The sequence below is a fragment of the Thalassophryne amazonica genome, chromosome 5, assembly GCF_902500255.1.
Source record: "Thalassophryne amazonica chromosome 5, fThaAma1.1, whole genome shotgun sequence".
NCBI classification, from domain to species: domain Eukaryota; kingdom Metazoa; phylum Chordata; class Actinopteri; order Batrachoidiformes; family Batrachoididae; genus Thalassophryne; species Thalassophryne amazonica.
This window is the reverse complement of record NC_047107.1, coordinates 53,860,836-53,884,552: the sequence shown is the minus strand read 5'-3', so window position 1 is coordinate 53,884,552 and position 23,717 is coordinate 53,860,836. Positions and strand designations below refer to the sequence as shown.

Here is a 23,717-nt window from a genome sequence, read left to right as displayed (position 1 = left end):
TGTAGTGAGTTGAGGAAAGGATATTTGATTTTTTTGCTGGGGCTGGTCACAATTCACATATTAGCTGTTTTCATATTTAAGAAAAACATGAAAAATGGATTGTGTCAGTATATGCCTTTCTTCAATTTAACGTGCCTTCAACCTTAAAGTCCTTCTAGAAGAAGTGGCTTAAACACAGTGGACAGATGGTTCTTGTATAAAGGTTGAAAATATGCTTTTTCTCTTCTCACAGACAGCAAATAAGTCATAATAAAGAATAAACCAGCACAAGTCAGCCACTACAGAGTTTACAGAAGGCAAATAGAACAAAGATTTTTCAATCTGAGAATGTATAAGTTTAGTGGAAGGTACTGATCCCTACTCCAATAATGACAAAGTGCAGGATTTAAAAAAGGAATGTTGGTTACTTGGATCCTGACAGTACAGTGTACTGTAATGACTGGAAAGACCTGCAGTGATTTTGTGTAGCTTCAACACCAATCAGGAATGGTCATGTACAGTGGCAGAATTATTTTTGACAGGTCAAAAGTGACTGAAGCCCTTCTTCCTCACATAACCCATCAACTGCACAGAAATTCCTGTTTGCATTTTATCATCTTACCAAAAAAAAAAAAAAAAAAACAGATTTGGCAACATTACACACTGGGAAATGGTAACCTGAAATAATGGTCTAATAAACATTTGGGTATACTCGTACAACAACAAATGCGGATTTGTCATGCTGAAAGCTGGGATTTTATTTTCTCTTGGCCATATTTCTAAGATGAAAAAAAAATATGACATTGTACAAATTAAAACCCACTGCTACAAAACAGGAAAGTTTAACAATTGTTTTTTTGTTGTTGTTTCTGTTACACTTAAAAGAAAATTCAAGAAACTTTGCTGCTAAATTTGCCACGTCTGTCTTATTCCACCTGTGCTAACTGAGGGTTTGGGGCTAGAAGTTAAAAGTTTATCTGGAATGTTGCTTGGCAGGTTTCAGACAGAACACTGCCACCGAGATAGGCTGTGACTGACCCTGCCCAGTCCCAACCAATTAAGCATCCTAAATCTAAGTATACAGTGTCCTTAAATGGCAATGTTGGACATCTGCTCTTCAAGTTTGATGATCCGCTTCTCCTGATTGCTGATCATGTCCTTGAGGGATTTGATTTCTTTCAAGATCTCCTCCAGTTTGGTTTCGGATTTCTGTGGGGGAGACAAGGAGACATGACATTTGTCGCCATATCCAAATTGAACCACATCGTGCTAAAAGTGTACTGCCATGAAACAATCACATTTTAATTTGTACCAAAGCTGCATTTTAGCACCATGTATATGTAGCAGTGCTGGGGACACCAGGGGGTTACACACAGTGGTGTAATGCACCACAGTTAATCCGTATGGGCCCCCACCCATGGTTTGGCACATGTATGAACCACAGATTAATTGCAAAGTTTAGTCTTTAAATACACCTTGCAGTGAGACCCATTGTTGTAGCATCTCAGCTCAGCCACCAACTTCAACACCCTGCATCCCCCTGGGGGGTGGGTATGTGTTCCAAAGGTGCAGGCACACCTGTAGAGTCTTCACTGACTTCCTATTAGCTTCCAATTTGATTTTAATATTCTTTGACTTACTTTTAAGGCTTTAAATGGACTTACCCCAACTTATGTCTCTGAGTTATCAAATTATTATGCTCCCTCTTAACCACGAAGATCTGTAGAAGGAGCCCTGTTGGTTATTCCTAAGTCACAACAACCTTTTCGATTACAGGAAGTCTCTGCCCTTTGAACTCTGATGCACTACATCATTAGCTTCTTTCAAATCTCATTGTAAAATATTGTTTTTCTTCATGAACGCTTCTGAAAATACCTGATTTGCAATTATTTTATCATACACTGATCTCTTTGTTTTGTTGATATTTATTCATTCCATAATGCTGTATTTTTAATTTTGTATCTCCCTTTTGTGGTCATCTCTTTGGTCAACAGCCTGTTTTGTAATATTTCTTGTTTTACTTCACCACATTAAGCATTCTGTATTTTAACTTTTTGCTTTAACTTGCTTGTTAGACACTTATACCCCACAGTCCACACAGTTGGTCAAAATAGGTCGGCAGCCCCAAGCGTGATGCACATGTTCAAAACCCTTCGGGCGCCATCGAGATGGCAGTCCATGTGCAATCTGAGGACCATCTGACCACAATTTACATATTCCAATGGTGGCAAAACAGGATCCAAAACAATATGAGCGCATATGAGGGAACCTCAAAATGGATCTGGCATGGCAAAGCCTACCAGTATGACCTGCACGTGCCATGTATAATAATGTGTGTACCGAGCACTTGACATCTGACGGCAGTCTGTGTCATCTACCTGTTGTCTACATGCACTTTGGATGCCATCATGCAGGTGTGGACGAGGTTATCTGGATGCGTTCTGACACTGCTAACCACACCTCTTTTCCTCCTGACTGCATCAGATTATGGCAATATTTGCCGTGTTGGGCTGGTTCTTGCACATTCTTGCTATGTGTGACGGGGGCTTTAGTAACCCATAAGAAAGGGGCTAAATAAAGTTATTTATTATTAAAGTTTATTATTACGTTAAAAGCAGACACTATTTGCCATTTTGCACTCTGCTCAAGGCAGCCCGGAGCCAGTGTTGCCGACCGAACGGTCCCCTCCAAAAATCGGTCTGCCCTGCCTTCACTGCGTTTGCGTCATTTCTGAGCATCGGCAGCGATTTAGCAGATTATCACCTTGTTTCGGCTTAAAACTGCACAAGGTTTTGTACAACAATCATTTCCACATAAATTCTACATTCTTTTATAATAAAAGACGGAGGAAGCAATCACAGCGCCACAGCAGCACATCTGAGTCTGACATGCTGCTGTTGTGTCATTTCAGAGCGTCAGTTGCAACTCAACGATTATCGCCTCATTTCTGCTTAAAATGGCCTTGTTTCTGCTTAAAACTGACTTTAGAATGATTTAAGAGGTTTTACTTTGTTGTCTGATGGTTAATAATCACATTATTCCCTTTGATCGCTTTGGGTGTAGAAAGTCAGAGTCAGAGTCACTCTGCCCAGTGAAGGCTGGGCAGACCAAATTTTAAGGGGGGGGGTTGTTGGGTGTTCGGTCGGCGACAACGGCTCAACACACGGAGTTGAAACACAGAAAGCAGCACTTCGAAATATAAAATGTTGAGGAATGTATGTTCCAGGATTCCCTTGTGCCATCATGAGGATCCACCCATGGGTCCACATGGAATAAATGGGTCCATGGGCAGGTGAGGTCCCCAGTTTCTGGTTTACAGATTAGGTTGAAAATCTATAAAGCTAAAAGTTAAACCTGCCATGTTTGCTACAGACAGTCACAATGTGCTCCAAAGAGCAGTTATAGAGAGAAATGATGCCAGTGAGGATGGACTCAGATCATCATCAGATCAGATGTGGAGATAGGAGTCAACAGCAGAATCCCTCTTGGCTATGATACAGTGGGGTAAAAAAGTATTTAGTCAGCCCCTGATTGTGCAAGTTCTCCTACTTAGAAAGATGAGAGAGGTCTGTAATTTTCAACATAGGTACACTTCAACTATGAGAGACAAAATGAAAAGAAAAAAAAAAAAACAATCCAGAAAATCACATTGTAGGATTTTTTTAAAGAATTTATTTGTAAATTATGGTGGAAAATAAGTATTTGGTCACCCACAAACAAGCAGGATTTCTGGCTCTCACAGACCTGTAACTTCTTTAAGAAGCTCTTTTGTCCTCCACCTATTTCCTGTATTAATGGCATCTGTTGGAACTTGTTATCTGAATAAAAGACACCTATCCACAGCTCAAAGACTCAGACTCCAAACTCAACCATGGCCAAGACCAAAGAGCTGTTGAAGGACACTAGGAAGAAAATTGTAGATGTGCACCGGGCTGGGAAAAGTGAATCTACAATAGTCAAGCAGGTTGGTGTGAATAAATCAGCTGTGGGAGCAAGTGTAAGAAAATGGAAGACATACAAGACCATTGATAATCTCCCTCGATCTGGGACTCCACACAAGATCTCATCCTGTGGGGTCAAAATGATCATGAAAACGGTGAGCAAAAATCCCAGAACTACATGGAGGGACCTGATGAATGACCTGCAGAGAGCTGGGTCCAAAGTAACAAAGGCTACACACTACGCAGAGAGGGACTCAAATCCTGCAGTGCCAGGCGTGTCCCCCTGCTTAAGCCAGTACATGTCCAGGCACGTCTGAAGTTTGCCAGAGAGCATATGGATGATCCAGAAGAGGATTGGGAGAATATCATGTGGTGAGATGAAACCAAAATAGAACATTTTGGTAAAAACTCAACTCGTCATGTTTGGAGGAAGAAGAATGCTGAGCTGCATTCCAAGAACACCATATCTACTGTGAAGCATGGGGGTGGAAACATCATGCTTTGGGGCTGTTTTTCTGCAAAGGGGACAGGGCAACTGATCCATTTAAGGGAAGAATGAACGTGGCCATGTATCATGAGATTTTAAGACAAAACCTCCTTCCTTCAGTGAGAGCATTGAAGATGCAATGTGGCTGGGTCTTCCAGCATGACAATGATCTCAAACACACCGCTCAGGCAAAAAAGGAGTGGCTCTGAAAAAACATTTCAAGGTCCTGGAGTGGCCGAGCCAGTCTCCAGACCTCAACCCCATAGGAAATTTGTTGAGGGAGTTGAAAGTCCGTGTTGCCCAGCGACAGCCCCAAAACATCACTGCTCTGGAGGAGATCAGCATGGAGGAATGGGCCAAAATACCAGCTACAGTGTGTGCAAACCTGGTGAAGACTTACAGGAAACGTTTGACCTCTGTCGTTGCCAACAAAGGATATGTTACAAAGTAGTGAGCTGAACTTCTACTATTGACCAAATACTTATTTTCCACCATAATCTACGAATAAATTCTTTAAAAATCCCAATGTTATTTCCTGGATTTTTTTTCTCATTTTGTCTCTCATAGTTGAAGTGTACCTATGATGAAAATTACAGACCTCTCTCATCTTTGTAAGTAGGAGAACTTGCACAATCAGGGACTGACTAAATACTTTTTACTTCACTGTAGCAACACTGGGATTTTAAGGTTCTTTTAATAACACACACACTATAATTCCACCAAGAATCAGTTGTGAAAATATCTAAAAGGGTGTTAATATTATCCTGGCAAGAGTGAACCTTTCTTTTCTAAACACACTGAGATCAGCAGAAAGTGTTCTAGTGAACATGCCGTTTCTTCTTCTACACTACGCAGTCTTTGGGAATCCGGTGTAGTGAATCTGATCTTCTCATGAACTTTTCAAACTTAAATAATAACACAAAAAGGCAAAACTTACAGCTGATGGTTTTGAGGAAGCAGGCATGGATGCAGGGGATTTGTTCTCTGGGGTCTTGGTTGCCTTGGCATCCAAAATATTCTTTTTGACCACCTTAAGGTCACGATTTTTGGTTGGGACATAGCCGTACTTGAGTGAGATGAGAACAGGGTCTTTGTTCTTTCCCTCAAACCACTCTTCAGCCTCCAGGGCTGGGTCTGGTCCAGCTGTATCCGGGTACAAGTCATCCTGAAACAGGTCAGACTGAAAGAGGAGACAGTGACAGTTCATATGGAAAACTGGTGCACTGTAAATCAGCACCTCGTAGAACTACAAGTGAAACCAGGCTACTAGACAAGTAAACTGGGGGATGAGGACTCACCTTTCTGGGTACAGTCATTATGACGGGCTCACACTTTTTGTCATGCAGCTTGTAGAACCTGCAAACACACATTTTTAAAATCTAAATACTAGCAGTATCACTCACCTTTTTTGAACAGTTTGCTTTAAACTTGACCTAAGAGAGCTAGATCACTCCTGATTATTTTGTGCCTCCTAGTGGTAAATCTAGGTACATTTTATATCAAAAGTCTGCATATTGGTGTCACAAACAAGGGCATAGTATCCAGCTGGCTTTGTCTTACCTCGCTATTTCACACTTATTGACATCAAGACCTCTTTTGGGCATGAATCCCATGCCCCTCTGTGGATCCTTTGTGGTAAACGAATTGAGGAAGTGAACATATGGAGACTCGTCTGTGACTTCAAAGTAGCGGATGCTGCTATCCCCCTAGCACACCAAAAATAAATAGATGAATAAAAAAAAATACCATTTCATCTCTCTCTCTACACGCACGCACGCACACACACACACACACACACAAAGTCCATAATTGGACCTACGTACATGAAGGGAAATATGTATTTAGACAGTGACATTTTGTGTCATTTTGCTTGTGTACACAGGGATGAAAGTGGTGAAAAGAAAAAAAAAAAAAAGCTGAAACCCCAAATTACCACCCCCAGATACCACCTGAAAATTTTGAATTCCAAGAGCTTTGAAATTCAATCTAGGGCTACTCTACACAATGAACTGCAGTGAGTGCAGCACCCATTTTGCTGAGGGAAAAAAAACAAAAAAAAAAACAACTTTCCTTATTCAAAATCATTCCTCTAGTAGGAGTCTGCCCTTATAGCAGTTTTCTAGCTTGGACGATAGTTCTGGGGGAAATGCTGAAGAAATGAACAAACTGAAAATATGTTTTGACCAAAAAATTGTCATTAAACTTAAATAAAACAAAATTAATGTTATTTGGGAACTGCAGAAGGAATGAGCAAGTGCAAATACAGATAGATGGGGTACAGACTGAAAGGGTTAATGAAAATAAATTCCTTGGAACAATAATAGACAAGAAAATTAGTTGGAAACCACACATCAAATATATACAAACCAAATTATTAAGAAACATTTCAGTGTTAAAGCAAAACATGTTCTTGATCACAAATCACTCCACATCCTATACTGTTCCACTGTCTTACCGGATTTCAATTACTGTGTAGAGATCTGGGGCAATAACTACATGAGTTCAATAAAATCACTAATTATTCTTCAAAAAAGAGCAATATGGGTCCTTCATAATGTCAGCTATCAAGACCATACTCACTCCCTCTTCTTAAAGTCAAAAATATTAAAATTAACAGACATACAAGTAGTGAAATTATAAACAGCACAGATCCTGTACAAAGGTCAACAAACGCAGTCAATTATTATACAGAACACAAATGCACACAAACGTGCTGAGATGCTGACTGTTGAACAACATAAAGGCGAACAGAAACACCCACAGATTATTTATAGCATGAATACACACAAAAATGTGTGTACTCGCATGAAGGCTCCATGCTGTGCTGTACACCGAAGAAAATTAAACATGTTTAATTTCTTCCATCCTACGCACGTAGCCCTCAACATACTGCTGCGTATTGAGAAAAAAACTCCACGTGAAGTGGACGGAGAGCTGCTCATTGCAGGGTAGATGATACGCTGTAATGAGCAGCTCTACAAATACGCCAATGTGACAGGGACTTTAAGTCTTAAAGCAGCAGCACAAGAAGCACTCTGCTCACAGTTTGTCTTGTGTATTAAAAATAAATTAGTGATCGTTAACAGACCATTATAACTCACCTTTATCATAAATGCAGAATGAGAGTATGCGAACGGCTCCAAAACCCAGAGGGCCCCCTAGGTGCTCAACAAGGTGCCTGATTTAAAAAACACTAAATTCAGCAATGAACGCTTCCTACTGAACACTGATCTAAAAAATAACATGAGCAAGTGGCAAAAAAGCAGAAATCCCCAAAAGGTTGAGATTTTTCATCCCTGTGTACAACACAACTGAAGCAATCAAAGTGTGCTTGTAATATAGACTTAGAATATTAACAAAAATATTGTATTAATCTTTTAGGAATTCCAGCCGGTTTTATACAACTCCAAATCAGAATAAGTTGGAACAATATGGAGCAGTGAAAGTGAATTTTATTTAAGTGCAGTGTGGTCAACTTCATTTCATTTGTTTATATCTCCATTCCTGCATTTGATGCCTGTTAAAATAAAAAAAAGTTGTGCACAAAAGCATTTAACACTTTTTATGTTGACTTTTTTCCTCACAACACTCAAGACGTTCCGTTACTGAGGATACCAAGGAAGTGATGGTCCTTGGTCCAGCGAGACAGCGACATCAGTTTGACCAACAAACACTCAAGTTACACTCGTGCGTCATACATATCACTAACAAAGTGAGAAATCTTGGGGTGATTTTTGACCTACACATCAGAGAAATCACAAGGTCTGTTTTTCCACCTTCGTAACATAGCAAAGATTCATCCCATCCTGTCTACGGCTGATACAGAGACTTTAATACATGCATTTGTGTTTGATTGTCCAATTTCTTTTGGCCATGGAAATAGAGGAACCGTGTGTAAAAATGGCTGTAATTCCCACATGGATAATGAGATACTTTTGCATTATTTTGGATTAATTAATTTGACTGATGAGCAAATTAAAAAGAACTTACCTTTCCACAAAGGTAAACCACATTGGTGTCTGGGTCATAGAATGGCAAGAGAACACCGTTGCTACTGTCCAACTCAATGATACCAATGGGCTCATCCAAATTACTCTAAAAATGGAGCAGAAAGAGATCATTCCTGTAAAAGTTGAAGACTGCTTTACCCCTTAACGCCCATCGTCGCATATATGCTACAATCTGACTCAAATATGCAACTTACCAAATTGACCTGTATGCCTGTTGTCGCAAATTTGCAACATATCATTATTATTATAACATTATAACATAAAGTCATTACCAGAATACCCAATATTACTATCTAGTTTTTGTGCAAAACTGAAATTAATAATCTCAACATTATTTACCATCTACAAAAACACACAAAACCTTTTTTTACATACAGCTATATAAATTCGGGCGTTAAGGGGTTAAATGTAGTTACTAGGATAAAATAATGACCATCAAAACACAGAATAAAAAGTTGTTGATGTTATATCTGGCTTAAATAACACTTATACTCTAAGTGTAGTGAACACATTGAAAACTAAGTTCTGATATTGTAAATTAACTCTTGAAATGTTTTTAAAGGTGTTGAAGGACCACCTAATCTCTGCTGTGAATAGCATAATATTGTGTAAGGTAGATAACTTGAGGAGTTAAATTAATGTTGCATAATCTCCAAAGAAGCTGTTTCTTACCGGGTCCCAGAGCATCAGCTGTCTCTCACTCATGCGACTAAAACCTGTCGTCAAGATATTGCCATTTGCCAGGAAGATGGCCCTCATAGGTCGCGCACCCTCATGTGCCTTCTCTCTCTCCTGTTAAGTATTGTCAATATAAACAAAAGACTTGTGATGTCAAGTCATAATTTCCTGACTAGCAGCAAAACCAATGTAAATGAATTTAAATATATATTTATATGTTGTGGCTGTCAAAGTAACATTAATTTAATTACAGCACCTATAAAAACATCAATTTTAAAATCTAAATTAACCACACTTTGATCCACAGCACACAAATTATCTTGTGTTCTTCTCTGACGTGAGGCATACAACAGCCTGCTCAGCGTATTTCCGTTAAAATTTCTTGATTGCTGTGTCATTTCCGGTTATTGTGAATGCAGGTGTTTGATTCTGTTCAATATCTGAAAACTTTCAATTTACAATGTTTCTAGTATTTTTTTTTTTTGTCATTGCTCATATTTTTTGGTTGTGTGTATCCGTCATGACATCGAAGAAAACCAAATTTTCTTTCCAGAGGAGAGAGGATAGCACATCGAGCTATCACTGCTGTGTAGTCAAATGTACAGCTTAATATATATAAATTAAGTTTTTTCTCTTTCCCGAAAGATGCTGAGCAGCAAAGGAAATGGTTCATAAATATTTGGATGGATCACTTTGTAGTAACAAGTAACACCAGAGTCTGTTCTCCGCATTTTCCAGCCGTCAACTACACAGGTGCCGTTTGTTAAAAAAAGGAGCCGTCCCTGTTCTTTTCGAGGGGAACAACTACTCTATAATCCTGCCCCTCATCCAGGTGTTTGGGAGCGAAGAGAACAACCAAACCCTCTCGCTGATCACCTGGAGGAACCAGCGATGGAGGTAACTTTGCCTGATCACAACTACTGCTCTTCTGTGGAGCCAGCTGCAGTGGATCTGGCAGTTGATGAGACCGAAGCGCTCCGGTTAGGGGTCGCTGCTCTATGGAGGCAAATGGAGGAGATGGCCATCAGCTGCAAGTTTGACTTGGAGAGGTTTGCTGCCTCTGATGATGACATCAGGTTATATACAAGGTAAGAAGGCTAGAACGTTTGAATGACTAAAATTAATGTTTCAAAAATATGTTAGCACTAACCCGAACCTGCTCCACTATAGTCTCCCCAGCACCGGCAGTTCCACTGCCATAAGGGGTAGAACGTGGAACTAATGCGTGCATATAGTCAACTGGGGACGTCTTTTGCCAAATCATTGTTTTTGTGCAGTTCATTCCGCTGAAACTGTAGTGTAATTAAAAAGAAAATCTACATGCCCAAGATATGAATGAATGTCACGAAATCTACAGTTTAGAGTGTCAGCAAATCAGCAGTGCAACAAAGTTTCACCATTATCACAACACACGTTCCTGTTTAAATTACAAAGTACTGCAGCAGCGGCAAAGCCACTGTGCACTGCAACATTTTTAAACTACTTCACCATATATTCTTGCCTGTTTATCACATACTACAGCTGCACTGACGTATGAAGGCGAAAACATCAACAAAAATATAAAATTGCTCACAGCAGTCACTTCCTCTGTACGAGGGTCGATGATACGGATGGATTTGTCTTTGCAAGCCGTGCATATAAGGCTGCCATTGCGGTTCCAGCACACATTGTAAATGACATCAGGGTGCATGTCCTCCAAGGTGATCACGGCCTCACCCGTGCCCACATTCCAGATGAAGATCTGGTTGTCCCAACCTGGCCACAGAGCAAAGACAACATAAGCCTGATAACAAAAACAAAGCTCTGAATACGGAAAAAAGAAAAAGAAAAAAAAAACTAGCTGCAACCTTGACAAAATTGTTAGTTAAGTTTGAAAGGTAAACTTGAAACACACCTGAAGCAACATCCTTATGTATTCGATTTAAGAACAGAGAAAAGGTTCTCACCAGCACTAAGTAGGACATTGCGTGCTGTTGGGTGCCATGTGATAATGCCAACCCGCTTTGTATGGCCTTCCAGTGCCACAATCGGCTCGGACAGGGGGGTAACAAGGCCATTTTCTGGGATCTGCCACACCTATGTAGGAGAAAAAACATCAAGGTCATGAACATGAGAAAATACAGGAAAGCAAGCAAACATATCACTATATTATAACATTCATTCCATTGTCTGGGTCATGATGGCAGCAGACCAAGCAGCAAAACACATACTTCCCTGTCCTTGGCCAAGTCCTCTGGGGGATTCAAAGATGTTCCAAGCCAGCTGAGAAAAGTAATCCCTCCATCATGTCCTGAGTCTTCTCACAGTTGGATGTGCATGGAGCACCTCCCTGAGGAGAACACCAGGGGGCATCCTCTCCAGAAGCCCGAACCACCTTAGACACCTGACTAGCAGAGGCGTTAACTCGTTTCTTTGCCCATTTTGAGCCACCAAAGAGCACCTCAGCCACACTCCTGTCCATAGTCTTCTCAGACCACACACACTAAACCTCCAAGGTCACCAGGTTCGTAGTGTGTACAGGTCGGTAAATCAGAGGAAAGCTGCTGGACCTGACAGAGTACCTGGCAAAGTATTCAAAGCATGTGCTGACCAGCTGTCTTCTGTGCTTACCAAGATCTTGAACTTCTCCCTGACAAAAGCCATCATCCCTTCCTGCCTCAAATCAACCACTATCAATGCTGTCCCCAAGCGAGACAGCATTAGTGGCTCTAGTGACTTCAGACCCATCACCCCAACACTTGCGGTCTCTAAATGCTTTGAGAGGCTGATCTTACAACACATCAAAGACTGCCTCTCCCCAGCTTTGACCCCCACCAGGTTGCTTACAGGCCCACTAAGGACGCAGTGTCAACTGTGCTCCACATTGCCCTGCGGCACCTAGAGCATCCAGTAAGAATGCTCTTCATTGAGTACAGTCTGGCCTGTAATACCATCATTCTGGCCATCCTCACAGCCAAGCTGGTCACCCTAGACTTTCCACCTGCTACCTGCGCATGGATTAAAAACTTTTTTCAGACTGCCCACAGAGAGTTGAGGTCAGTGACCAGAGCTCATCCACCCCGACGCTCACCAGGGGCTCTCCGCAGGGATGTGAGCCGAGCCCTCTTCTGCACACCGTATACAGGCGCGACTGTACTACCCTTTCATCCCTGTAACACCATAATTAAATTTGAGGATGACACCGTCACTGGTGTCACTGATCTTATTCTTTCAGTCATTTCCCAAAGCTCATAACCACAGGCAAGGAGAGGAGTGTAAATTGACTGTTAAATTGAGAGCTTCCCATTCTAGCTCATCTCCTTTTTCACCATGACTACGGCATTTGAATGACCTTAGATGGTGCACCAATCCATCTGTCACTCACACTACATGTTACCCACACTTGGGAACAAGACCCAGACATACTTGAACTCCTCCACTTGGGGCCATTCTGTCCCCAGACCTAGAGGAGAAAATCCACTCTTTTCTGACAGAGGGCCATGGTCTCAGATTTGGAGGAGCTGATCCTCATTCCAGTTCCTTCACAGACTGCCTCAAACCTACCCAGTACACAAGGGAGGTTTTATGCTATAACATGCTTCACAGAAATGTAAGAATTGGAAATACAAAAAACAAGAAATATACAGTTGTGCCTGTTACCTGATCCCAGCTAACCGGTTGAAGATGTATGTATATAGTTGTGTTCAAAATAATAGCAGTGTGTTTAAATAAGTGAGTAAAGCTCATTATCCTTATAATAGGTTTTATTTCCATACACGCAAATGCATTGGGAACACTGTGAATTGTATTCCAAATCAAAACATGAAAAAAGTATCAAATTTGTTATTATTTCACAGAAAGTGAAGAAAAGGGAATATTAGGCTGTTCAAAAAAATGGCACTGTCTGCATTTTTCTTATTGTGACCCTTATTACATCCTTATAGGTGGCCCTTATTTAAGGATGAAAGCAGCAAATGTTGTACATGCTGGTTGCAGTACATTTCTCTCTGAAAATCTGAGTAAAATAGGTCGTTCCAGGCAGCGTACTTTGATTAAAAAGTTGATTGCAGAGGGGAAAACATATAAACAAGTGCAGAAAATGATAGGCAGCTCAGCTAAAATGATCTCAAATGCTTTAAAATGGCAACCAAAACCAGAAAGACATTGAAGAAAAGGGAAAACCGCCATTCAAATGGACCAAAGAATAGCCAGAACAGTAACCACTCAGCCACTGATCAGCTCCATGGTGATCAAAGAAGGTCTAAAATTAACTGTGACTACTGTAACAAGAAGATGCCTATGTAAAGCCAAGCTATGGGCAAGAAGCCCCCGCAAAGTCCCACTGGTGGAAAAAAAACGATGTGCTGAAGAGGTTAGAATTTGGTAAACAACACAATGACTGGTGTAAAGACAAATGGCACAACAGTATGGCGACGGATGAAACCAAGATTTTTTTTTCTGGGTCTAGGGGCCACAGACAGTTTGTCAGACGACCCCCAAAAACTGAATTGAAGCCATAGTACACTGTGAAGACAGAGAAGCACGATGGAGCAAACACCATGATGTGGGGATGTTTCTCATACTACAGTGTCGGGCCTATTTATCACATACTAGGGATCATGGATCAGTTTGAACACATCAAAATACATGAAGAGGAAATGCCCATGAAATGGGTGTTTCAACAAGACAACCCCAAACACACCAGCAGCTGAGCAGCAACTTGATTCGAGACTAACAAGATTAATGTTATGGAGTAGCCAGCCCAATCTTCAGACCTTAATCTAACAGGACACTCATGGGGTGACATAAAAAATGTTTGAGGCAAAACCAAGAAATGCAGAGGAATTGTGGAATGTAGTCCAATAGTCCTGGGCTGGAATACCTGTTCAGAGGTGACTCTATGTAACACAGATGTGAAGCAGTTCTCAGAAGCAGTGGTTATTCAACTAAATATTAGTTCACTGATTCACAGTAAAGCTAAATTTTCAAGCATTTTCAGTTTAAACAGTAAATGTTTGAGCTTTTAAAGAAAACTGCACACACTTGTATTTTTTGTGAACAGCCAATTATTCCCTTTTCTTCACTTTCTGTAAAGTAATAAATTGATCAAATTTTCTCCATGTTTTGATTTGCAATAGAATGTGCAGTGTTCCAGGTAACATGGTGGCTTACTGTAACAGTAAGCCACAATGACCTTCCATCCCATGACCATCCCACGACCTTCTCACCTCACAGCGAGAAGGTCATGGGATTGATTCCCACTTGTGGCCTTTCTGTGTGGAGTTTCCATGTTCTCCTCATGTTTGTGTGGGTTCCCTCCCGTTGCTCCGGCTTCTTCCCACATCCAAAGACATGCAGGTTAGGTGGACTGGAAACTTTAAGTTGTCTGTAGGTGTGTGTGCGGGTGTGAATGTGTGTCTGTCTATATGTGGCCCTGTGACAGACTGCTGTCCTGTCCAGGGTGTACCCCGCCTCATGCCCTATGCCTGCTGGGATAGGCTCCAGCCCTCCGCGGCCTGATCGTGGATAACTGGTTGAAGATGATTGTGTGTGCACGCGTGCGTGTGTGCAGTGTTCCCTATGCATTTGTGTGCATGGAAATATAAGCTATATAAGAATTTTGAGCTTTATTTACTTTTTGAAAAACACACTGCTATTATTATGACCACAACTGTAATATATTAACTAAACTGATATTCAGAAGGAAAATCCTTCCACCAATGCTGAATAAATATTACCTCCACAGGTGTCATAAGAGAACTGCAAGAATTCTGACTTGTTCAACAAAACCTGGTGTTTGTCATCAGTCAAGGCTGTTACAGATGGAAATAAAATTATAACCTGCCTAATGATTTTTGTAAGAGATAAAGTATGAAGTAGATATGGATCAGAAATCAAAATGGATGAACTTTTCCTTCACCCAACAACCACCTTGCTATGAACATTAATTCTAATGCCAAAAAACAAAACAAAAGCAAATAAATAAAAAAGACAACTTTGAATTAGTATGAGTAAAAAAGAAGAAGAGAAAAATGGTCACATTATCCTCCTGTCAGACTGGATGGAGGCCAAATTTGATTAATAAATAAAAATATGACACTTATGTTCATCAAGTCTGTAGGAGAGCTACATATATACGTTTTTAAATTTGGCAAATGAAATATTTTATTTCCATTGTCAACCAACAGAGGACAGCAATAGATTATGCAACTTCTTCTGCCTACCTGTTGTAGAAATTCAAAAAGTAAAAATTACTTTTTGTGGAGAGTCAAGAAAGACTTGAACAAATTGCAGCACTGAACAAAGTCTTTCTTGAAGTTCTTTAAAACTGCAAAATAGGTTTTTCCTTTATTTCACAATTCAGCATTCTCACCTTATGACTTCAACACTGCTCTGAGAGTAATAAAAATCAGAATTATGACCTCCCTCTCCGGGTGGTTGGTTAAAAGAACACAGTATACGCCTCTTCAGGTCATTACTAACCCAGCAGCACTGAAGACACCAGTAAATGCAGTTACAAATAAGACCCTGAAGAGGGCAGCAGTACATAACAGAGTTAGGCAACATGGAAACAGATTTTAATCTCTCTCTCTCACTAACCCCCCCCCCCCACCACACACACACACACACACAGTCCAAATAAGAAAAAGTAGGGTGAGCCACTGCTCACTCTACCCTTGGGCAACGTCTACAGAACTGGAAAAACACATGCCTGCTGTAAGTCATTGCAATGGATGTTGAAATCAGGGATGGGGGTGTAATACTTTGTACATACTCTAAAGTTCTCTAAAGTGTAACATACACTAAAGTGTCTATTTAAATAATAAACTAAGTAATAAATCTATTGTTACCATTTCAGTTTGAAAATATTTTTTCCCCTTAACAACATTTGAAAAATGTTGGTGTCTCATAATCACACAAGACCTTTACATGTCATATGTCCTCAACAATAGGTGATGCCAAATACCAAAAAAATTCACTGCTCTTTCAGCAGCAGTTAAATGTCATGCTCTCGGGTACAATTTAACTTATGGTACCGAACGGAACTTGGCAACAAAACTTTCACAAGATCACCACAATACCCAGCATACAGCCTTCACAAATAACATAAATCATATATACGTTTACAAAAAACAAAACAATTATCATATTTCCTTGATTAATAACCACGATGTTTATTTTTTTCAAATGGAAATGGATTGCATTTATATAGCAATTTCCATATGTATCAGATGCTCAAAGCGCTTTACAATAATGCCTCACATTCCCACCGATGTCAGGGTGCTGCCATACAAGGCACTCGCTACACACCGGGAGCAACTTGTGGATTAAGGACCTTGCCCAAGGGCCCTTAGTGATTTTCCAGTCAGGCTGGGATTTGAACCAAGGATCCTCTGGTATCAAGCCCAGCGTTTAACTACTCCTCATCTCCCCTACAAGGTCCCTGAGAATGCCAGTTGTTATTGAATGCCATATTCCTACAATTAACAAATGACAACATATGTTACATGAAACAAATGAATTCTCATTTGAAAGACTAATGAGATGAGCAAGCTTAACTGTGTGCAGACTCGGCGCCTAAACAAGGCAAGCTCTTATTCAAGGCCAACGAGTAACAAAATGCTGCTTGCTGCATACACTGTTATTTTTACGTTTCACACATATTCCTGGGTGTGGTGAACCAAAGACAGCTGTTTTACATTTGTCATGTAGCGTCTAGTTCTCAATAGCTTACCAACATAGATATTATATATGTAGACGCCTCATGGAGTGCCCCTGTCTATTGGAGCTGAAGCATCAGCGCGGATGCCATCTTGGATGGGTCCCTACTGCGCCCCAGTGCATTTACTTGTACTGCCGAAGGTGTATCCTCAACTACAATAATCTGCAACTACCCAAATTTTTTACCAGATTTTCCCACGGTTTGGTTTGTTAGAAAGAGATTTATTAAAAAGAAGACCTGAAAGTTCAGCTACAACTTGCCAGAAACTATATATTTGAGATGCAAGCCTAGATTTAATCTTTTAGTGAAAGAAAACCCTCCTCTGTACCACTTCATCATGAAGCTGTGTAACTGGGGATACAAAGTGCAAAACATGCACGATGCACAATTTCTCCAATCATAGCCACAGAAGCCTGTAACTTCTTCTGGGTTGTCTGGGTCTCTTGGTGTCTTTTCTCACTCTTCCCCTTCTTGCACAGTCAGTCACTCAGATTTACCATAGAGTGCCATACTGTTTGTATTTGTTGGTAACTGATGTAAATAAAGTTCCAAACATATTCAGTGACTTGGAAATGTTCATGTATCCATCCCCTGACTTGTCTGAAGAAAACTGGCTATTAAACTGATTATTTACAGGTATTATACCAAAGGGGCTGATTACTTATGCAACCCATCATCTTGGTTTTTATATTTTTAATTAATTTATATCAAGTTGTAGAGATTTACTTTCAGTTTTAGTTTAAGGAAGATAATTTTAGATATATTTATATTGAGAAGCCTGATTTACATTTTGTATATGAAATGTCAAACAAATTAAAATGTATGAAATACCAAGGGGCTGAATACTTTTGCAAGCCACTGTATGGTATGATATATAAATAAATGTATAAATTAAAAAATGTTCAATTTAGTAAAGAAACAAGTTTGAATTGCTCATTTGAATTTATTGCACGCACGCACGCACACACACACACACACACACACACACACACACACACACACACACAGAGAGAGAGAGAGAGAGAGGACATCACTTTAATTTCCTCTGCTTTGCACACCAGGTTTTGTTACAAAGATTAATATTTTTTCAAGGACAGGAAAAAAACGTAATAATATTCCAGGATCTTAAACTACCTTGTTAGGCTTGCAACTGGGGCTGGGGAGCTAAGACCCTTGAAAGCAAAGTTAGTTAGCGAAATAATTAGGTTTCATTTGTTGCGCACTATTAACGTCTTTGCATGCACCAATGAGCAACGTCTTCTTCTGCAGAGGTATTGGCAATGGACTCTAGAATTAGCAACACCTAACGGTACCCACGGTTTATCCTGTGAAACAAAAGCGCACAAGTGGATGGAAATGCGCACAAATGCACTCTTCCTTTTGCCGCATTAATGAAAATTTGCTTACGAGTTGCAATACTAGTTGGAAGGAAACACAGCTAATGAGAGTACCAGTTCCTGCTGTAATAACGTTACACGTATATACCGTTTGTTATGATGACATAATATTACAAATGGTAACATAACCAAAATTATTGTTTAATCTTACTTGTGAAAGGTAATCCCACACAATCTGGTTTCTATACCGCGCCGGTTATTGCAACCGTAAACAGCACAAAATATGGCATATTTGCTCACTTTTCACCGACTCCGGTTAACTCTAGTGCTAGCCTACTGTGAAGAGACCCATCCAGTATGGTGGCGATGCTGGATTATGTTGCAGCCAGTCATGAGGCATCAATGTATATAATGTCTGTGCTTACCAGTATCAGTATCTTACCAAAACCATACCAATGTGCCACCTACAGTCATTCCTCTGTAACTAACATTGTGGCATGCCCTTTCATTTTAGGATCATAAGGTAACACTCCACAATGGACTTAGAAGACATCTATTGTAAACTGTACCTATCTTGCATTTGTTTTCCCTTTGGCAAACGCAACAGCTTGCAGCTTTCTCTCAATGGAGTCGGAATTGTACTTCCTTTTTCTAACATCACTAGGAGAAGGAGTCGCTCCCTCAGGAGTCAAATTACCGGTATATTGTATGTCAGCACATACGCTGGAGTAGGAGGCTGTGCTACGGCATATATTCTCACCATGCATATATCATACTTGGTTACCTCCCTGACTAAGACCCTTCTCCCTGATCGCTTAGTTTAGACAGGTGGCCAACTCTAGGAAGAGTCCTGGTGAAACCAAACTTCTTCCATTTACGGATGTTGGAGGCCACCGTGCTCATGTGGACCTTCAAAGCAGCAGAAATGTTTCTGTACCCTTCCCCAGATTTGTGCCTCAAGAAGAAAATCCTGTCTCAGAGACCTACAAACTATTTCTTTGACTTCATACTTGGTTTTAACATGCACTGTCAACTGTGGGACCTTATATGTAGACAGGTGTGCATTTCTTTGACTTCATACTTGGTTTTAGTCAACTGTGGGACCTTATATGTAGACAGGTGTGCATTTCTTTGACTTCATACTTGGTTTTAGTCAACTGTGGGACCTTATATGTAGACAGGTGTGCATTTCTTTGACTTCATACTTGGTTTTAGTCAACTGTGGGACCTTATATGTAGACAGGTGTGTATTTCTTTGACTTCATACTTGGTTTTAACATGCACTGTCAACTGTGGGACCTTATATGTAGACAGGTGTGTATTTCTTTGACTTCATACTTGATTTTAACATGCACTGTCAACTGTGGGACCTTATATGTAGACAGGTGTGTATTTCTTTGACTTCATACTTGGTTTTAACATGCACTGTCAACTGTGGGACCTTATATGTAGACAGGTGTGTATTTCTTTGACTTCATACTTGGTTTTAACATGCACTGTCAACTGTGGGACCTTATATGTAGACAGGTGTGTATTTCTTTGACTTCATACTTGGTTTTAACATGCACTGTCAACTGTGGGACCTTATATGTAGACAGGTGTGTATTTCTTTGACTTCATACTTGGTTTTAACATGCACTGTCAACTGTGGGACCTTATATGTAGACAGGTGTGTGTCCTTCCAAATCATGTCCAATCAACTGAATTTATCCTAGGTGGACTCCAATTAAGGTGTAGAAACTTCTCAAGGGTGATCAGTGGAAACAGGATGCACCTGAGCTCAATTCTGAGCTTCAGGGCAAAGGCTGTGAATACTTACGTACATGCGAGTTCTTGTTTTGTTCTTTAAATTTATTTTTAATAAATTTACAAAAATCTACAAAAAACAAAACAAAAAAAAAAACTTTTGACACATTATCATTATGGGGTATTGTGTTTGAGGAACTGAGGAAAAAAAATATTTTCAGCCATTTTGGAATAAGGCTGTGCATACTTTGCAGATGGACCGTACAAGCTGCATCACTATAGTTCTTATATCAATCAATCAATCAATTTTTTTATATAGCGCCAAATCACAACAAACAGTTGCCCCAAGGCGCTTTATATTGTAAGGCAAGGCCATACAATAATCATGTAAAACCCCAACGGTCAAAACAACCCCCTGTGAGCAAGCACTTGGCTACAGTGGGAAGGAAAAACTCCCTTTTAACAGGAAGAAACCTCCAGCAGAACCAGGCTCAGGGAGGGGCAGTCTTCTGCTGGGACTGCTTGGGGCTGAGGGAGAGAACCAGGAAAAAGACATGCTGTGGAGGGGAGCAGAGATCGATCACTAATGATTAAATGCAGAGTGGTGCATACAGAGCAAAAAGAGAAAGAAACAGTGCATCATGGGAACCCCCCAGCAGTCTACGTCTACAGCAGCATAACTAAGGGATGGTTCAGGGTCACCTGATCCAGCCCTAACTATAAGCTTTAGCAAAAAAAAAAAAAAAAAAAAAAAAAAAAAATATATATATATATATATATATATATATATATATATAATATGCCTACATTTTTATATTATAGCCCACATGAACTGAAACAAGAATAATTTCTGCCATGTTATTTATTGCCAAACATCAGAAAAGATGCCCACTGTGCTTCTCACATATCTCAATATGGTTAAATAACAGTAATAGGGCTACATAGTAGAGGCTACACGATTTACATCTTATGATTACAAATGAGGCTGGGAGACAGCATGGGCCTCTTGATTTCTTGCTTGTGATATTGGTAAGCTTCTCTCTGCTCTCTCCACGCATTCAATTAACCACACCGGATCATTACAAATGGAAAACTTTTCAGGAATGGGGTAAAAAAAATGGGATTAACCAGTTACCATTATTTTAAATAAACAATTCTGTTCTGGATGATACAAAACAAACAAACAATGTTTCTGGTTTCATTTTTATTCCACAAACCGGTTCAAAGTCTTGGCAGAAATCTGCTCCTGTTGTCCCCCCACAATTTTATTTTAACATTATTTTCAATGCTAATACTGGCTCAGGGCCCGATTTCATGAAGCGGTCTAATCTTTTAGTTTACTAAAATTACATAAGTCATCTGGTCAAGAATAGGGATGGGTATCAGGAACCTGTTCCTTTTGGGTATCGTTAAGAAATTATTCGAGCCACCGATATCAATAGCCTTTTTGCTTATGCTGTGTTTACACATAGGCAAGACACGTTACGAATGTCATATATGCGTCATTCTTGGCACATTCCTGACATTCTTAACGTGACAACGCATCTGAATAGGTTTCTTAATAGTGCGTGTTGGTGCGTGATATTCGTGATTTCCGTGGAGCATGTTTTTGGCTGTCAAAAAAATCTTCCAAGAATGTCACGCACCACCCTCATTTCGCCTCATGTCGTGGAGGTCGCAACTGAGCGTGTTGATCCGTCTTGAGTAGTGCTGATCCCTAATAGAGTGTGACAGCATTCTTCTCTGACGTGTGCACAATTAAACCCTGTTGCACCGCATTCAGTTTCATTGCTGAAAGAGGACAGTGACGCCAAGTTGGCTAAAAGTTTTGTTCCAATGCTCCTCAGCGCGCTCCAACAGGAGTTCCACATGTTGTATGTGCCTGTTATTTGGGACCCTAAGCACACAACCAAGATATCAAAAGAGTGGCTTCAGGGCAACTCTGTGAATGTCCTTGAGTGGTCCAGCCAGAGCCCAGACCTGAATCTGATTGAACATCTCGCTCCCATCTAACCCGATGGAACTTGAGAGGTGCTGCAAAGAGGAATGGACAAAACAGCCCAAAGATAGGTGCGTCAAACTTATGGCATCATATTCAAGATGACTTGAGGCTGTAATTGCTGTCAAAGGTGCATCAAGAAAGTATTGAGCGCGAGACGAGAGCCGTGTGAAGCCACACATCTGGCTTTGTCCGTCTCCTCCTCCTCTCTGCGCCACTCCATGGCACAGAGTCCAACTAAGCATGCAATCACAAAGTTCTGCTGTGGAGCAAACTGGAGTGATCTGAATTGTTCAGCAGCTGATGGATGAATATGGGTGTGTGTGTGGAGACAATTCGCCTCATTCATAATGTGACAGAACTTAACGATGCGCTGTTACACGCAATAGCATGCAACAACGTGGAAACGTATTCTTGACCGTGCCTAATGGTTCCTGATAATTCTCCAGTAACACGTGCCATTAATTTGTAACACGTGGTAACAGGTTGCAGCAGTTCCTGAGGACACCTAATGCCTCTGCCCCGAATCATCACATTTGTGATCAGCGGCCAAGAATGTATATTTCGTGGCATTCATGACGTGCCATCGATATGTGTAAACGCACCATTAACGATTCCCTTATCGGTCCTTCAGAGTGGCCTTGTTTTTGGGGGTGTTTGTCAGGAAAATGATCATTTCTCTACATTGATTACAGACCCTGCAGTGGGTCTGTAATCAACTGATTCTGCAGCACGGCTTTGCTTTGAACCTTGAACCAATCAAAGCAGTGATTCGCAGATTGATGCAGTGCTTCCATCTCCTGCTTCGTTGGTTCATTGTTTTATTTCGGTTTATCTTAATTTTTCCCTGCTAAATCCCTAAAGAGCATATGTCTATGAGTAATATTTACCTTTATGTTAAACCGACCTGTTATGGTCTTCTGAAACAGTTGATAGATGTATTTTATAAACTTGAAAACGGAGCCGAAGCTAACGTGTTAGCATGTCTACGGCGTTTCAATGTTAAAGTTAGCATCTCAGCACATTTGTGTGCATTTGATTTCTGTATAATAATTAATGGTCAGCGTTCGTTGTCATGAGAGTCAAATTGTAATTTATTCATTTATTTTTTATTCATATATTAATAATAATAGCAACAACAACAACAACAACAATAGCAATAATAACTCATAATAACTAATAATGATATAAACCTGATGAAACAAAACAACAGAAAAGATAAAATCAACTAACAATGAACATAAATAAATACATGGGTGATTCTTAGACTACGGGCACTTATGTCCTTTGATCATATTGTATGAAAAACAGAAAAAAGGGGAAATTTCACACTTTTATAGTTATCTTTACAATGAAAGTGTGTTAAGAAATTTGTTCTAGTAGTCTATGATGTCTTTTTCACCTTTTTTCAGCATCATTATATGCAAATATTGCCGTTTTGTGCTTGTCCCACACCCAGACTTTTGATCTTCAATGATAAAAATGAATGGTAAAGAAACGTTTTTTCTAATGTTTTAAAATATCTCTGAATAAAATATCAGTAAAATAATCAAAACATAATTGGGGTATTCAATGTCATACAGCTGTTGTGATTTTTTTTTTTAAACAAAATGTAGTTGTCCCACACTATTGCCGTAATTTCCACCACAACACTGTAATGTCCCTTTAAACGGTCTGTATGAAAGATTGTTTGGGTAGTTTCTATGGAGATAAACAGTGACATCAGAGCACATGTATATAGCGCCAAATCACAACAAACAGTTGCCCCAAGGCGCTTTATATTGTAAGGCAATGGTGTGGTGGAAATTACATTTACAAGGCCAATAGTGCCCGTAGTT

The 23,717-nt window shown here is 40.1% G+C and overlaps 1 protein-coding gene across 1 annotated transcript in view; it reads right to left on the bottom strand.

Moving 5' to 3' along the window:
* Nucleotides 1–842: 842 nt before the first annotated feature.
* coro1ca (coronin, actin binding protein, 1Ca) overlaps nucleotides 843–23,717 on the bottom strand; it is a 109,739-nt gene continuing 86,864 nt past the window's right edge. Inside the window, exons 4-11 of the mRNA XM_034170276.1 lie at nucleotides 11,042–11,171; nucleotides 10,669–10,850; nucleotides 9,090–9,209; nucleotides 8,398–8,502; nucleotides 5,968–6,113; nucleotides 5,706–5,763; nucleotides 5,345–5,587; nucleotides 843–1,188 (exon numbers count right to left, since the gene is read on the bottom strand). Of these exons, the coding sequence (XP_034026167.1) occupies nucleotides 1,069–1,188; nucleotides 5,345–5,587; nucleotides 5,706–5,763; nucleotides 5,968–6,113; nucleotides 8,398–8,502; nucleotides 9,090–9,209; nucleotides 10,669–10,850; nucleotides 11,042–11,171 (1,104 nt within the window). The 3' untranslated portion in view covers nucleotides 843–1,068. The remainder of the gene's footprint in view (nucleotides 1,189–5,344; nucleotides 5,588–5,705; nucleotides 5,764–5,967; nucleotides 6,114–8,397; nucleotides 8,503–9,089; nucleotides 9,210–10,668; nucleotides 10,851–11,041; nucleotides 11,172–23,717) is intronic.